General features: G+C 41.7%; 2 protein-coding genes across 4 annotated transcripts; both read left to right on the top strand.

Annotated features, from left to right (window-relative positions):
* The first annotated feature begins 637 nt into the window (after positions 1-637).
* Positions 638-5,040, top strand: LOC127360395 (nuclear factor 7, ovary-like). The gene is made up of 2 exons (XM_051394811.1): positions 638-683; positions 893-5,040. Exon 2 carries the CDS (start codon positions 910-912, stop codon positions 2,296-2,298), a length of 1,389 nt encoding a protein of 462 aa, XP_051250771.1. The 5' UTR covers positions 638-683; positions 893-909; the 3' UTR covers positions 2,299-5,040.
* A 1,226-nt stretch (positions 5,041-6,266) lies between these two features.
* Positions 6,267-15,934, top strand: timd4 (T cell immunoglobulin and mucin domain containing 4). Of its 3 annotated transcripts, XR_007883667.1 has the most exons (12): positions 6,270-6,419; positions 6,666-6,844; positions 7,167-7,329; positions 8,735-8,809; positions 8,912-8,991; positions 10,774-10,885; positions 10,977-11,010; positions 11,450-12,151; positions 13,746-13,886; positions 14,380-14,406; positions 14,692-14,752; positions 15,047-15,934. XR_007883667.1 is itself a non-coding variant. In XM_051394845.1 (8 exons), the coding sequence occupies exons 1-8, from the start codon at positions 6,350-6,352 to the stop codon at positions 11,532-11,534; spliced, it is 798 nt and encodes a 265-aa protein (XP_051250805.1). In that variant the 5' UTR covers positions 6,270-6,349; the 3' UTR covers positions 11,535-12,645. The 3 variants fall into 3 exon arrangements, 1 of the variants encoding a protein (XP_051250805.1); XR_007883668.1 differs by lacking the exon at positions 10,774-10,885 and having other exon boundaries at positions 6,267-6,419; XM_051394845.1 differs by lacking the exons at positions 13,746-13,886; positions 14,380-14,406; positions 14,692-14,752; positions 15,047-15,934 and having other exon boundaries at positions 11,450-12,645.
* Positions 15,935-16,409: the final 475 nt, after the last annotated feature.

Below are 16,409 nucleotides of genomic sequence, written 5' to 3'. Positions count from 1 at the left end.
CTAGCCCTCTGCTGGGCTTGGGCAACACTACCTGGACAAACCAAACTCAGCTTCTCCCGGTGAGGATTGCTTCAGTGTTCATGGTACAGGAGGTTTCTTCCGGGAGCCCAATTATCCACAGAGGTCTCCTCCTCTCCAAAACAAACTGACCCGCTGATTAAAACCACTAAAAACACTGAATAAAGCAGTTCCTCCTTAAAAATCACTGCTTCTCCCACGCTGTTGGGCAGACAAAGGACGTCCCGAAATAATGCTAACGGACTTTTAGCATAATATCATAACAGGTTCCACGTTATGATATCATGTTAACAGACTGCAGCTTAAGCTAACAGGTTGCAGCTGTCATCGACTCCGAAGATCCAAAAGTGAAATCTAACTTTGACTTTATTGGGTTCACTGATTGTTTTTGACTTTCTCATTAATTTTTCTATAACAGGATTTAAACCAAAGTAAAAAAAATCAATGAAATATGAGTGAAATATGAAAAGTGAATTTGCTCTGGTTGTTTTCTTTGTGATGTGATCTCAGAGCAGTGTGATGGATCATATTTCCCTTTAAAATGAGACACAGCAGTCAGCTGACAAAGCTCTGCACCTTAATGACATCACCTGAGACCAACCAGGAAACAGGTTGTTCCTGTTCAGTTCTCACTGAGGACAGACACACAGACAGACAGACAGACGGTAAGATTTACCTTCATTACAAAGCTGTGACTTTAACTGAGGGAGGACAGTTACAGGACGGAGGACTGAAGTACTCTGAAGTTCTTCAACCTGCTGCTGACTGTAAAAACTCTCAAAGACTCAAAGTGAAAGTAACTGAGGCAACTTTTTACGGCAGGGCGGGAACCATAACTGACCAACCTCTTTAACGTGTTGTCTGCTGTTTCCAGCTGCACTCAGAGACAAAATGGCTTCCAGATTAGAGGAGGGTCTCTGCTGTCCGGTCTGTCATGAGGTCTTTAGAGATCCTGTTGTTCTGTCATGCAGCCACAGCTTCTGTAAAGACTGTCTGAAGAGCTGGTGGAAGGAAAAAATAACACGTGAGTGTCCAGTTTGTAAAAGAAGATCTTCGAAGGATCAGCCACCTTTAAGCCTGACTTTAAAGAACCTGTGTGAGAGTTTCTTACAGGAGAGAGATCAGAGATCTTCAGAGGCTCTCTGCAGTCTGCACTCTGAGAAACTCAAACTCTTCTGTCTGGACCATCAGCAGCCAGTGTGTGTTGTCTGCAGAGATTCAAAACAACACATCAACCACAGATTCAAACCCATTGATGAAGCTGCACTGGATCACAAAGAGGAGCTCCAGAAATCTCTGGAGCCCTTAAAGGAGAAGTTAAAGGTTTCTGAAGGAGTTAAAGTGAAGTTTGATCAAACAGCAGAACACATGAAGGTCCAGGCCCGACACACAGAGAGGCAGATTAAGGAGCAGTTTAAGAAGCTTCGCCAGTTTCTAGAAGAGGAAGAGGAGGCCAGGCTGGCTGCACTGAGGGAGGAAGAGGAGCAGAAGAGTCAGATGATGAAGGAGAAGATGGAGGCTCTGAGCAGAGAGATAGCAGCTCTTTCAGACACAGTCAGAGCCACAGAGGAGGAGCTGAGAGCTGAAGACGTCTCATTCCTGAACAACTACAAGGCTGCAGTGAAAAGAGTCCAGCATCATCCCCTGCCGGAGGATCCACAGCTGCCCTCAGGAGCTCTGATAGACGAGGCCAAACACCTGGGCAACCTGACCTTCAACATCTGGAACAAGATGAAGGACATGGTCTCCTACACTCCTGTGATTCTGGATCCAAACACTGCTCATCCAGATCTCATCCTGTCTGAAGATCTGACCACTGTGAGACGAGGAGAGAAACAGCAGCTTCCTGAAAATCCAGATAGGTTTGGTTTGTTCTGCTCTGTTCTGGGCTCTGAGGGCTTTAACTCAGGGACTCACAGCTGGGATGTGGAGGTTGGAGACAGTAGAGTCTGGGGACTGGGTTTGTGTGCAGAGTCTGTCCAGAGGAAGGGAAACATACGGTCTGGATTATGGAGAATAGGGTTGTATAAAGGTAAATACTATGCAGAGTCACCATCAGCTCCATCCACTGGTCTCGTAGTTCAGAAGAAGTTCCAGAGGATCAGAGTGAATCTGGACTGGAACAGAGGAAAGCTGTCGTTCTTTGATCCTGATACTAACACACACATACACACCTTCACACACACTTCCACTAAGAGGATGTTTCCATACGTTGACTCTTGGGATAAAGTGAAGATATTACCAGTGAAGGTCAGTGTGACAGTGGAACAGAGCAGTTAGAGATAAAGAGGATGATTATATTCATCATGTTTTAAACGGAAAAGTTTGAATTGAAAAATGAGCTTTTTTTAAATGAGTGTATTTGTGAGGGACGAGTACAGAGACACTGACAGCAGCAGAAACAGTGTCCAATGTCCCACAGAATATTCTGGGGAACCCGGTCATATGCCTTCTCTAAATCTACAAAGCACATGTAGATCGAATGGGCATATTCCCAGGTCCCTTCCAAGACACCTGCGAGAGTGAAGAGTTGGTCTGTTGTTCCACGACCAGGACGGAACCTGCACTGTTCCTCTTCAATAAGAGGTTCAACCTGACCCTCCTTTCCAGCACCTTAGAGTGAACTTTCCCAGGGAGGCCGAGTAGTGTGATGCCTCTGTAGTTTGCACACACCCTGTTGACAGCCCCTCAACACCCAGGGCCTTTAGCATTTCTGGGCGAATTTCATCAATCCCCGGGGCTTTGCCACTGTTTGGCTACCTCAGTAACCCCCCGTGGGGGGAAACTGGTGTAGATCCCCCATCACACTCCAGCCCTGCCTCTATCACAGAGGCCAGGGTTGTTGGACTAGTCGGGTTCAGGAGTTCCCCAAAGTGTTTCTTCAACCACACAATTACCTCATCAGTTGAGGTCAGCAGCGTCCCATCCCCGCTGTACACAGCTTGAATGGTTGCCCGCTTCCCCCTCTTGAGGTGTCAGACGTTTTCCAGGAGTGCCTAGGTGCCATCTGAAAGTCCTTCTCAATGGCTTCTCCAAACTCCTCCCACACCCGCTGTTTTGCTTCCCTCACAGCTGAAGCTGCAGTCCTTCAGGCCTGTCGGTACCCTGCAGCTACCTCCAGAGGTCCCCCAGATAACATATCCCGGAAGGCCTCCTTCTTCAGTTGGATGGCTGGTGGTTGTCCACCACCGTGTTCAAGGGTTACCGGCCTTTGAGGCACCCAAGACCTTAAGACCACAGCTTATAGCTGCAGCTTCAGCAATAAAAGCTTTCAACACCAACCACTCTGGTTCGATGTCCCCAGCCTCCACAGGGATGGCGGAGAAGCTCCGCCGGAGGTGGGAGTTGAAGGTCTCTCGGACAGGGGCCTCCTCCAGACGTTCCCAGTTCGCCCGTACTACATGTTTGGGCTTACCAGGTCTGTCCTTTGGCTTCCCCCGCCACCTAACCCAACTCACCACCAGATGGTGATCAGTTATCTATGTAAGAACATGGTGTTCGTTATGGACAACCCATGACTAGCACAGAAGTCCAGCACAGAACACTGCTCGGAGATGATCAGATCGGGGAGGCCTTTCCTCCCGATCAGGCCCCTCCAAGTGTCGGCAGTACTCAAACTTTGAGAAGCTCCAGAAGGACCAGTGGGGGGAGTTGGCGAGTCAGCCAGGAGGAGCTTCTCTCCAGCCAGCCAGTCTGCCCACGCAGACGTCTGTTTGAATGTAGTCAAGTGTGAAAGGTCAGCACAGTATTATAGAGCATGTAGAAGGCCATACAAACACAGCCTAAGACTACATTCAGACTGCAATTATACAAATACTTCAAAATTGATACACACACGCTGACGTGTGTAGCATCCGTATTTACGTCCGAAAACACAGCGTGCTGTGTGTCATCACGTCTTCGTCATACATCATGATTTTAAAGCCATGAAAATTACTTCAAGAAAACATATTTAATAAGCTCATAACTGTTATTCTACATAACACACATTTGGCTGGACAGTCAAAAAACTTTAAAAGCGTTTTTTTTTTCAGTTTCACTGTTAGCATAGTTACCGCGGTTAGCCTCTGGAGGGCAGTATTGGTCTCCTACATGCACAGTTTCAGAGTACAGAACACAATGTGTATCGTCCCAGAAAGGTTGTGTTTCAATGCAAACGCTGTGTGTGGTTTGGTTCCAACACGGTTGTTTACTTCTCATTTGTTTGCTCATCTCTTTTTTCTTCACTCACTTCTTTTTCGCATTTAGCCTCAGTATATAAGTATATAATGTTAATAATGAGAGCAGCCCATCAGGGTTGTGTAAATGTAAGTTCTGAGGTGTTTTAATGCCATGAAATAAGAATATCATATTACTCTATAGCTATTAGCTACTGCCAGCAAGGCAAATAATTATATTGTGACATTGCCATTCGTTACGTTTTATTCACGTACTTAACATACGCGCTGGACCTGAAGAGTAATCAGAGAGTTGTCTTCTGTTGATTTTAGACGTCAAACATGAATCCGCTGTCTTTGCTGATGAGATCAAACATGTCCTCCGGCAGCTGTAGAAACTGTTTGATCTTCAATATTTGTCCTCTGGATCAATATTGTCTTCAGTTCACACGATGTGAGAACAAGATGTTTCATTTTCACCACAAATTCATCAACATTAAGTGACAAAGTTAACAACGATCTGCGGACATTATTATTATTATACTGTGGAATATGTTTACATTTACTTTGTATATAGGCTTTTATTATATTTCTATTTCCATTTTTATTTTTATCTTTACTTTTACTATATGTAAATACCTATACATACATTTCTATTCTATATGTTGTGTTAGATATTGTAATATAAGTATTATTTCTATTCTTTATCATGTGTGAGTAGGACAACTGTAACAAACAAATGTCCCCCTGGGGATCAATAAAGTATTTCTGATTCTGATTCTGATTATTCAGGTCAATAAGCTACATTCAGCTGTTCTTTTAAAAAACATTGTCATTGTCTTAATAAAAAAATCTAAAGCTCCTATGTGTTTGTCCTCAACATGTTTTGATTAAATTATTTTGTTTTTACAAATTAAAAGCCTCTCAGATTGTCAGTTTTGGGGGGAAAGAGACACCGTGAAGAATATAAATATTTGATGTGAATAATGAGTCCTTTGTGTTTCTGCGACGTCTCCACACAGCCAGCGTCAGCGAGAGACACAAAGGCTGTTTGTCCTCAGTGTTTCCTTCCATCAGTTTTAACTCGCTGCCTCCATCCTCGTCTGTTCCTAAAACTGTTTTATTTCAGTTACATGAAGAGACAGTTAAACTTTTAACCCCCCCAAAAAAACTTTTCACATTAAGGTGGAATGATCCCGACAAATAAGCCATTAAATGCAATAAATCACATTAAAGTAAATATAGGCCTTAATTCACTTATAATTTTGACATTTATAAAGTAATTTATTAACTTAAAAGCTAAATTTGATCTTTAACAGCCCAAACGTTGCTCCTGTTCATCGGTCTGCTCTGAATGTTTAAGGGTTTATTGATTCATTTAAGGCACCTCCAAACTAATATTGCTAATTCATGTCAAAATATCTAACATCCATTTATCAGCCTCTCAAAGTTTTACACGTATTGCACTACTTCTAAAAGAATAACGATGATTTATAATTAAGTAGACACGTAGAAAATCACTGTTGACAACATTTTTTGCTTTGTTTGTTAGCCAACTAACATCGACTCAGATGGTATTTTGCAAGCGATAATGTTCAATTAGCAACCAAGCTAACGTTATCCAGCTAACAGCACAATCAGACAATATGTTCCACTAGCTTAGCAGTAATGTTAGCTTTGACTTTGGACTTTGTGTTGGACTCTTAGTGGACTTAGTTGCCCACTGTTGGCACTGTAAGGAAGCGGAGAGAGAAGGCACTCAGGAGCATAAAGGTCACAACCTTTGACCCTCATCCTACATAGAGACACATAGAGATCAGTCCACAGACAGCAGAGGAACAAAGCTACACTACAACCTGTTCACTGTCTGCTAACACACACTGACCCACACACACACTGACACACACACACACTGATTATTATAGAGACAGAACAGGATTCAGTATCTTCCCTCGTTTGAGTAAATGTTACTTTCCTCTCTCAGAGAATCAATGAAGACTTCATCATGGAGACGTCACACACACAGTAAACCACACAAACAGACACAGTAACACACTGTGTGTCTCGCTCCTCCCTCCACACACACACACACACACTCTCACACACAGCTCCGTCATAGAGTCACACTGTTGTCGTCTAACTGGACAGTAAACACACACACACACAGTCGCAGGATGGCTGCTGCGTCGCCTCGCCGATGTCCAACGCCTCAGACCTTCATCATCGTCCTCTTCGTCCTGTCAGGTGAGACACAAACTGATGACATCACAACACCAGCAGGAAGTATTCAGATTGTTTACTGCAGTAAAATTACTAATATCACACTGTAAAAAACTTTGTTACAAGTATTAAAAATAAATGTGTGTATATGAGTAAAATGTAGTTAAAAGTGCTCTGACTGTAATATGTCTTAGATGTAGACAGCAGAATTGTACTTGTGTTACTGAGTTTTAAGCCTCAGCGTACAAACAGTTTGTTACTGTGCTGCAGGTGGACACCTGTGGTCTGTTTCCTGTTTTAAAGTGGCAGAGGGGGGCATGGCCTCTCTGTCCTGTCACTACTCGGTGAAGCGTTATGGTCTGAGCCGGGTCTGCTGGGGTCGCGGCTGCGGGACATTCTGGTGCAACAACATCCTGGTGCAGACGGACGAGAACGGTGTCATCTCCAAGGTCAGGTTGGGAAAAGTTTTTAATTTAGTTTTTTCTTCTCTTTCTTTATCACTTTATGAATGCTGCATGCTACGCAGTTTCTAAACACACACACACACAGTTTCTAAACACACACACACACACAGTTTCTAAACACACACACCACACACAGAGTTCAGGCAGAGCAGCCGGAGGACGTCAAAAAAAGAACTAGTTTTTGTGTACTGATAATGAAGTTGTGTCTTTGTTATCAGTGAGGTCCGGCTCCCAGACACACTTCATTAATGTGTACCATGAAAATAAAATGAAATGGTTCTGGCTAACCCTGACCCTGGTGCTGCAGGTGGCAGACCGGTACCGGCTCAATGGGGACGTCCTGGACGGACAGATGGACCTGGACATCCTGAATGTGAGGCGGACAGACAGCGGGCCGTACTGCTGCAGGGTGGACATCGACGGGATGTTCAACGACAAGAAGGTGATCATGAACCTGAGAGTAGTCAAAGGTGAGACACATTGAATACAGGTCGATATGGGCAGTTGACTGGTGACACAAATGGGGGCTCGTCCAGGGTCCCTTTTCCCTGAGCAATGGTTGAGTTACTGTAGTTGTGTCACTGGGTATAAGAATGATTCTTAAACAATAACACTTTATTGATAATAAGGCATTGGAATAATTGAGTTAAAGGTACTGCTTGGCACATAACACTGAAGGAACGTTACACACAAAATATCCACATATAGGCCCATTTTCACAGTATCTCTATGGTCTGAGGACATTTTAGCATCTCAAATTATAACCTTGACTCGACAAACATCAACCAAACTCTGTATTTTTAGCAGGAAAGATGGGAAATTATTTAATTCCCAAAACAAAAGGCTATGAAATTCCAAAAAATTTAGTGGAAATATTTTAACAGAATAACATTTACATAAAAAAAACACAACGTAAATTCAACCAATTCCACACAAACTCACTTCCTTTGTTTCTGGCTGTGAAGTTGCAACACAGACGTCTCACAGTCAAATGGTTCGATTTTATTCTCGCTGGAAGACATTACTACGGAGCCCCTAAAGTCCCCAAAATGAAAATATTTTTTATCTTGTGGGCCTTAAGTTATTATCTTATGGCTTTATAGGCATATGTTTGCTGATTTCTCCACTATGTTTGAAACATTGCTGTGTTCATTGCTTTATTAAAGCAGTCAATTTGCTATGTTATTGGTGGGTGAGCTGGTTGATAAGATAGTTTTCTGTTATTCGCCTGTTTTACCGAAGTGTCCAAGCCCCCCTAAGAGCAGCAAGAATTTCATGTTATGACGTTCCGAGGTGAAAATAAAACTTGATAAGCTGAGTTCTCTCCATTATATGACAGCTGTGTGCATCTGAAACTGTAAGATATGCATATTAATTTGTAGTAAGTTATCTTGTGCGCACAAGATAAAAAATGTTTCCTTTTGGTGACTTTAGGGTCTCCGTACATTACCATTGATTTTTGATTAATCATCCCAAAACAATTGCAACTAGTTCTGCAATGTTCACTTTCTTCTTCAATCTAATGGAAAAAATGCCTAAAAATAAGTTTTTTCTTTTTAAAAAAGCTGTTATGAAATCAGGAAATTTAAAAAAGAAACCTTTATGGGTAGTTGATTGGTCGTATTAGGCCTTGTGTCTTATTGAGCTTAAACATGAAGATGGATGGTAACGTCACTGGAGACAATATATTCGCCATATCTTGGATTCAAATGTGGCACAAACGCTGTATTTTTAGCAGGAAATGTGTGAAACCACCTATTTTAATAGGATTTACATAAAACCTCTGTCTTTTATTCTTTGATTGTATATTTAATGATTTTAATATAAACGGTTATTGGTATCTGGTAATCTGACCGTAGTTTGATCTGGTTTCAGCTCCGGTCACCAGTTCACCTCCAACCACAACAACAGCAACAACCAGTCGAGTGACGGAGCCGTCCACCTCCACAGGTGAGACCACGTTCAGGTCCGGTGTATCTGGTATCAGCTGGTTCTGATGACTGGGTTTACTGGTGCAGCTCTGAGTGAGTTCATGTGTCTGTCTCTATGTAGTAAACTGGAAATCTCTGCTGTCGTCTCAACTGGACCTTCTGAGGAGGAACTCCACCCGGCTGCTGTCCGACACCGTCACTGTGAGTAGCAGGAAACTGATCTGGTTTCAGGTATCTTCAGCTGTTCTGAATGGTGTTTCTCTAATGGAGTTTCCTGATAATCAATAACAGTAATTCTTTTAACAATTTGATGAGTCCAATCAAACGCTTTCTCTCTTCTGACGCCGCCAGAGCGCAGTGTTTCTGAGGGCTGTTACAGACATCTCTGGCCTCACTGATTACTGTACTAACACCTACTGTATAGCAGCATTAGCTAAGTAGCAAGTTAGCTAGCTTGTTGCTCTGTAGCAGCTAGGTAACTAGCAAGCTAATTTACGCCACTTATAAGCGAGCTAGTTAAATCTAAAAGTTCAAATGATTGATAGCCAGCATTTAACCAACAATAGCTTTCAGATGTAACTAGCTATCAAACCACTGATGTCAAATAGCTGTTTGATTTAGCAAAGCGCTAACTAACATGCTAACTAACAATTAATGTAAATTATCTAGCCAGTTCGGTTTCAGACGAATCACTCACTTTCTAAAGGTTGTGACCTTTATGCTCCAGAGTCCAACACAGAGTCCACAACACAGAGTCCACAACACAGAGTCCACAACACAGAGTCCACAACACAGAGTCCACAACACAGAGTCCACAACACAGAGTCCACAACACAGAGTCCCCAACACAGAGTCCACAACACAGAGTCCAACACAGAGTCCACAACACAGAGTCCACAACACAGAGTCCACAACACAGAGTCCAACACAGAGTCCACAACACAGAGTCCACAACACAGAGTCCAACACAGAGTCCAACACAGAGTCCACAACACAGAGTCCACAACACAGAGTCCAACACAGAGTCCACAACACAGAGTCCACAACACAGAGTCCACAACACAGAGTCCAACACAGAGTCCACAACACAGAGTCCACAACACAGAGTCCACAACACAGAGTCCAACACAGAGTCCACAACACAGAGTCCACAACACAGAGTCCAAACACAGAGTCCACAACACAGAGTCCACAACACAGAGTCCAACACAGAGTCCACAACACAGAGTCCACAACACAGAGTCCAACACAGAGTCACAAACAGAGTCCAACACAGAGTCCACAACAGAGTCCACAACACAGAGTCCAACACAGAGTCCAACACAGAGTCCAACACAGAGTCCACAACACAGAGTCCAACACAGAGTCCAACACAGAGTCCACAACACAGAGTCCAACACAGAGTCCAACACAGAGTCTCACAACAGAGTCCACAACACAGAGTCCAACACAGAGTCCAACACAGAGTCCACAACAGAGTCCACAACACAGAGTCCAACACAGAGTCCAACACAGAGTCCAACAACAGAGTCCACAACACAGAGTCCAACACAGAGTCCAGAACACAGAGTCCACAACACAGAGTCCAACACAGAGTCCAAACACAGAGTCCACAACACAGAGTCCACAACACAGAGTCCACAACACAGAGTCCAACACAGAGTCCAACACAGAGTCCACAACACAGAGTCCAACACAGAGTCCAACACAGAGTCCACAACACAGAGTCCACAACACAGAGTCCAACACAGTCCAACACAGAGTCCAACACAGAGTCCACAACACAGAGTCCACAACACAGAGTCCACAACACAGAGTCCAACACAGAGTCCACAACACAGAGTCCAACACAGAGTCCAACACAGAGTCAAAGCTAACATTAATGCTAAGCTAGTGGAACATATTGTCTGTTTGTGCTTGCTAACGTAGCAAACTACTGTCAGCTAGCTTCCTCCGGCTAACGTCTCTCTCTCTGTGTGTCAGGTGGAGGACTCTCTATCCTCTCTCTCCCTGCAGATCAATGTTCCCGTCCTCTCGCTCTCCCTCAGCGTGTTGCTGATCTTGGCCGCAGTTTTTCTCTTTCTGGCTTTCAAACGTACGTTACTTTCAAACCACAGCGACGCTAACGAACTAAAGACGATTGAACTTTACGTTTAATACATTTAAAACCTTATTTCTGTCTGCAGGTGGAATATACAGAAGAGCCTTGAAGAGCGGCTGGTGAGTTCAACACAGGTCACAACACCGCCATCTTGGATCTGGATTTTGTGAAGTAGTTACAGGTTCCTAAACTATCCCACAATGCATCTCATCACTGGCTCGTCAAAATCCAAGATGGTGGTATTAGAGAAACACATTTATTATCCTGTCATGAAGTGAACTATTGGGACTTTTGAGGAGCCTCTCAGTAGTTTTCAGGATGATATATTTTCAGTTTATTGTCATTCAGGAAGCTGGAACTGGAGGATTCATATAGAGACACAAACTGGAGGTTCTGGTCCAGTTCTCTGTGAAAAGTGTCCTGAGATAACTTCTGTTATGAATTGGCGCTATACAAATAAAATTGAATTGAATTGTGTCGTTACTGAAACAGTATTAAATATAAGACTCTGTTGGACCTGCTGTATGCTGACGAGCGTCTGTTATCTTTCTCCTCCAGTTTCTCCTCTGAAGAACCTCCTCACATCATTTATGAGATCCGGATGAGAAGACCGGTGCAGGAGAACATCTACACCCTGGACTAGAGAGCCCGGTTCACACCTGGACCACAAATAAACTGGATTTACAGAGAAAGAGTGCACATTAAACCTTTACATTACATTAAATAAATCACACACACACTATTCTCCATAAAGTCAGATGTGTTTGGCTGCTGGTTTTAATTCAGTGTGTGAAATAATAATCTGACAATCGGGGGTCCGGTGCCGTCAACAGTGATTAAAAATAACATCAGCCACTTATTTTTCCTCCTATATGTTACACAGATTTATCTGTAAACCAACAGTGAAATTATTTTTCATTAGTTTTTATTTTCATTTGGTTTCATTTCAGGTTTTTATTGTTTTAAAATGTTTAATTTTTGTTTATTTATTTATTTTCAAATGACAATATAGGGGTGTGTGTCAGAATATGTATACATTGACTCACAGTGAAGCCGATCATTGGTTCCCAACCTGAGGGTCGGGAGCGCCACTAGGGGTCACCAAAGCTTTTTAAAGATCCTCCATGAAACAAGAAGTTGTTTGTGTTTCCTGTAAGAACAGGAAGTAGGGAAGACTGATTGAACACAATCTCCGAGATCGACAGAGAATCCAGTACCGAGGTGGTTCTCCTACCGGGTTTGGTTCCTGGCGTCCCGGGGGTGAGTCAGTTAGCTTAGCTGCTAACGGCTAAACTCTCAGAAACTCTATAAATGACCTCGGTGCTGTAACGTTTTTCCCTGTCGGTCTCAGAGGCTGTGTTCGATGCCTGTCCGGCTGCTGAGTCAGGTTCTGTCGCCCGCTAACAGCAGATACAGTTACCAGCAGCTAATTAGCAGTTAGCTACATTAGCTAAAGCTATCTGTCCATCAGGAAACAGAGAGTTGAAGCTGAGCAGCCGAAGGACGTCAGACGGAAAACCAGGAAATATTTATCCATAAAATCTGATCCAGTTCCACCAGTATCGTATGACTGTATTTCACACACTGATTTAACTGTGTGCTTCCTGAGCAGGACGCTGTTTGTTTTATTGCTGCTTCCTGTGGTTATAACCTGCCTGTATATATATATATATATATATATATATATATATATATATATATACATATATAACTGTCTGAAAACAAGCTGAATAAAAACCAATCAGAGCGCAGACGTTTGTGTGTGAAATGTTTGTGAAGAGAGAGAAGGACAGAGACAAAGGTGACAAATAATAATAACAGTAATATCAGTGATATTAGCAATGGCAATCTAGCAGGACCATGGCAGGAGGCTCCACCAGGATCCATGAGGACCTGCGAGACGAGAAAGCACAAGAACTCCGGGGAAGAAGTGAAGTTAGTAACATGCATTAATGGGACATGAATGAGTGCAGAAAGAGAGAGGAAGAGAGGAGCTCAGTGCACCATGGGAAATCCCCCGATAGTCTAGGCCTATAGCAGCATAACTAAGGGATGGTTCAGGACTCACCTGATCCAGCCCTAACTATAAGCTTTATCAAAGAGGAATGTCTTAAGCCTACTCTTGAATGTGGTGAGGGTGTCTGCCTCCCGAACCACAACTGGAAGCTGGTTCCACAGGAGAGGAGCTTGGTAACTGAAACTCCAGTGAGCTTTTCATCCTGGAAACAGGATATTGTTTGGCTGTCGTTGGCCTACAAACCACCTGCCCCTGCCTCGCGTTGCTCTTGGCTAGCAGAAAGCTATCGTTAGCTCTGTGTAGCTTTCCAGTTTCATTGCTCTCTGTAGTCTGAAGGTTTTTATACACATTCACAGCCTAATTGATCACATTTATCACTAGAAACATGGTGGATATTGATTTTTAATGTGTGTTGACGGTATTTTATGGTTTATGCATCGATAAAAACTGATGATAAATCAACACTTCAGAACTTTTATCCAACGTTCAGCACATTTCTAATTAGATAATTAAAAAATTAGATAACATTTCAGAAAACCTGTAATACGAACAATAATTGTGTGAATGTACGTTATGAACTGATATCTGTTAGTTATAGTTTTTACCATATTCACCTGTGACACACAGAAAGCCGAGAGTTTATTTAGGAGGTTAAAGTCGACGTTTTAACGAATTATTGCTTCAGTAAACTTTGTTCTCAAGTCAGTGTTATCTTTTTAACGTGTATAACCTGAAGCACATTCATTTGTTCGATTCCTGTGCAAACACTATTTATATTAAAATAAGATCCGCTTTAGGCAGAGGTGTGTTCATTAAACAGTCAGTGTCGGTTTTCAGGGTATAAATGTTTTCGTTGGTTTGGAGGAGACATCTCTTTCTTCTGGATCTTTGGAGGGAAAGTCGTCCAACCAATCGAACCACGGAGAACTTCCTGTAGACCTGCACACATGGCTTCATTCAAGTTCACCCTGCTGGCCTGTGAGTACTCCATCTGTTCACCGGCAGTGTTAATAACTGTTTAACTGTGTTTGAGTTAATAACTTTACATTCAGAACTCCATTAAAGAAATTAACGTATTAACCTCACTGATGTAAAAACAGACTTCAGCCTAAAGGATCTGCAACCAGAATTATTCCTTTAACCTTTTTCAGGAAGTTTGGTCCAAGTGTGATCACACAACTCAATTAAAGCAGATTTTAATTATTTTCATTATTGATTATTAATCTAATACAATTTTCTTTGATTATTAGATTCATTGTTACATCTATAAATGTCAAAAAACTGTCCCAAACCCCACAGAGACGTTTATTAATGTTAATGTTAATTTTAAGGGAAGAGAATGAACAATGTGACTTTCCAGACAATAATCTTTTAATGTTCTCATGTATTTTTAATAATTTTTTATTGAACAGTGTGTTGATCTGATCGTACAGTATCACATTTATTGATTATTAGAGTCTGTGTGTTTCAGTGCTGGCCATCGGACTCATACTTTCAGGTAAGAACAAACAATACTGACATTGTGGATTATGTGTAGCATGAAGAGTTAGCAACCTTGTGTTGGATAATTGATCATTTCCTTCAACCACGACACACTGACTGTGATACCAAACGATCAACTGAATAAAAAAACACCAAAATATTGTAAGAAAATAAAAATATCATTGTTGCTGCTAGCTGGCTAACGTTAGCTTGTGATCGCTAACAAAATATGTATTATATAACTATAAAACTTTTGGAAGATTACAAATTTCTGTTCCTCCTTTAACTGTTATCTGTGTAGTCGCCTCAGAGTCGTCATCAGAAGAAGAATCTGAAGACGGAGGAGAAGCTGGAGAGAAGAGGTCAGAAGACATTTATAGACGCTCTCTGTTTCCTCTTATATTTATTTATCTTCAGTATTTCTTTCTGGTTTTCGTCAAATTGATATTTGGTCAGAACTGATAAATATTAATAAGACATTTATCTAAAAACACAGATATTGATTGCTGTTTACCTGTAAATGACGTTGTTACTGTAACAGACTGAAGCTAAAGCTAACAGGTCCCAGGTTATGATATCATGCTAACAGACTGGCACCACTAATAAACCTCTACATGAACAGATGAATAATTCATTCTCTCCGTCTCCCTTTTTAGTTCTACAACAGCAGAACAACCTACAGGACAACCTGGATCGTCTCCAACACCCAAAGTCTCACAACCTGAAGCGTCTGTGAAACCTGCACCTTCCTCCCAACCCAAGAAAAAATAGGTTTATACGAGGAATGCATCAGAAATCCGTCCCCTATGAATATTGCTAATTATAAGAGGTAAAGAAAACATATTCATACAAAGAATACAAATTCAAACAACTCTAAATTAGGATATAGAGTCATCAGTCAGCTCCCGAATAGGATAAAGGGCCATTATAACCTGCGGCGTCCCACAGGGATCTACCCTCGGGCCACTCCTTTTCCTTATTCATACGGCTGCTGCATCGTCCTCTATGTACCGAATACTTGTTGCAGATGACACCAGTGTATTTCTCTGTACAGCCAAAGCTGATGCTGATTGAGGAAGAATTTTAAAATGGTTCCAGTTAATCAAGATATCTCTCAGTGTCAATAAATCAGATTTGATCACATTTACATGAAATAAATAAGTTTTCATTTGAGTCCTGATTGATAAAACTGAGCTTGAAGAGTCACATTTGGTTTGTTTGCAATAAATTAACCAAATCTTTTGACATCATTGGCAAATATCATAGTTTGGTCCATTAGAAGTCCTTTTAACTCTTTATTATAGCTTTGTTTATCTCATATAGTGCAGTAACATTTGGGGAGTAACTTAAACATTTACTTATGTTTTTTGCTTTATTTACATTGCTTACTTTACTTTTTCTGTACTTGGAGTACATTCATTAACTATCTGCTTATGATGCTATTCTATCTCACCTGCACAGTTTGCTTCTTCTCTCTTGTTTGTGATTCTGCTGTTGTGTTTTACTGCGCAAATAAATAAATCTGAACCTGAATCACCTGTGAATATGGGCGTGTTCAGACCTTTTTTGACTGGGGTGTCACTCCAAATGTATACAGTTGGGATTAGCATAAAGTGCCAGTAAGGGGGACAGTCTTCATTGGTACCAATGGACACGTTAGATTATCTAGTTCCATATAATAACTTTAAAATGCTAAATGCTAAAGTGAAAGAGGGGAGGATAATGTGTTGGCCAATCAGGTTCTGTTTCATAGCTAAAGCTAACAGGTTCCAGCTCATGATATCACGCTAACAGAGGCTAAAGCTAACAGGTTTGAACATTGTTGGACACATTTGGGATAATGTAGGAAACCAGCTGTTTATTGATTATAGATTATTGATTAACTCCATATAGAACATAGCTGTAGAGTTTATACACTGTTTATTGATTATAGATTATTGATTAACTCCATATAGAACATAGCTGTAGAGTTTATACACTGTTTATTGATTATAGATTATTGATTAACTCCATATAGAA

This window comes from Dicentrarchus labrax, unplaced genomic scaffold, assembly GCF_905237075.1.
Source record: "Dicentrarchus labrax unplaced genomic scaffold, dlabrax2021, whole genome shotgun sequence".
Taxonomy (NCBI): domain Eukaryota; kingdom Metazoa; phylum Chordata; class Actinopteri; family Moronidae; genus Dicentrarchus; species Dicentrarchus labrax.
This window is presented reverse-complemented; position numbering and strand designations above follow the sequence as displayed.

What these genes read in the sequence shown, in the direction of transcription:
- timd4 (XM_051394845.1), top strand. Translation starts at nt 6,350, where the DNA reads ATGGCTGCTGCGTCGCCTCGCCGATGTCCAACGCCTCAGACCTTCATC. An exon ending in GAACCTGAGAGTAGTCAAAG is followed by an intron (nt 7,330 to 8,734) that starts GTGAGACACATT and finishes ATCTGGTTTCAG; the next exon opens with CTCCGGTCACCAGTTCACCT. An exon ending in TGCTGTCCGACACCGTCACT is followed by an intron (nt 8,992 to 10,773) that starts GTGAGTAGCAGG and finishes TCTGTGTGTCAG; the next exon opens with GTGGAGGACTCTCTATCCTC.
- LOC127360395 (XM_051394811.1), top strand. Translation starts at nt 910, where the DNA reads ATGGCTTCCAGATTAGAGGAGGGTCTCTGCTGTCCGGTCTGTCATGAG.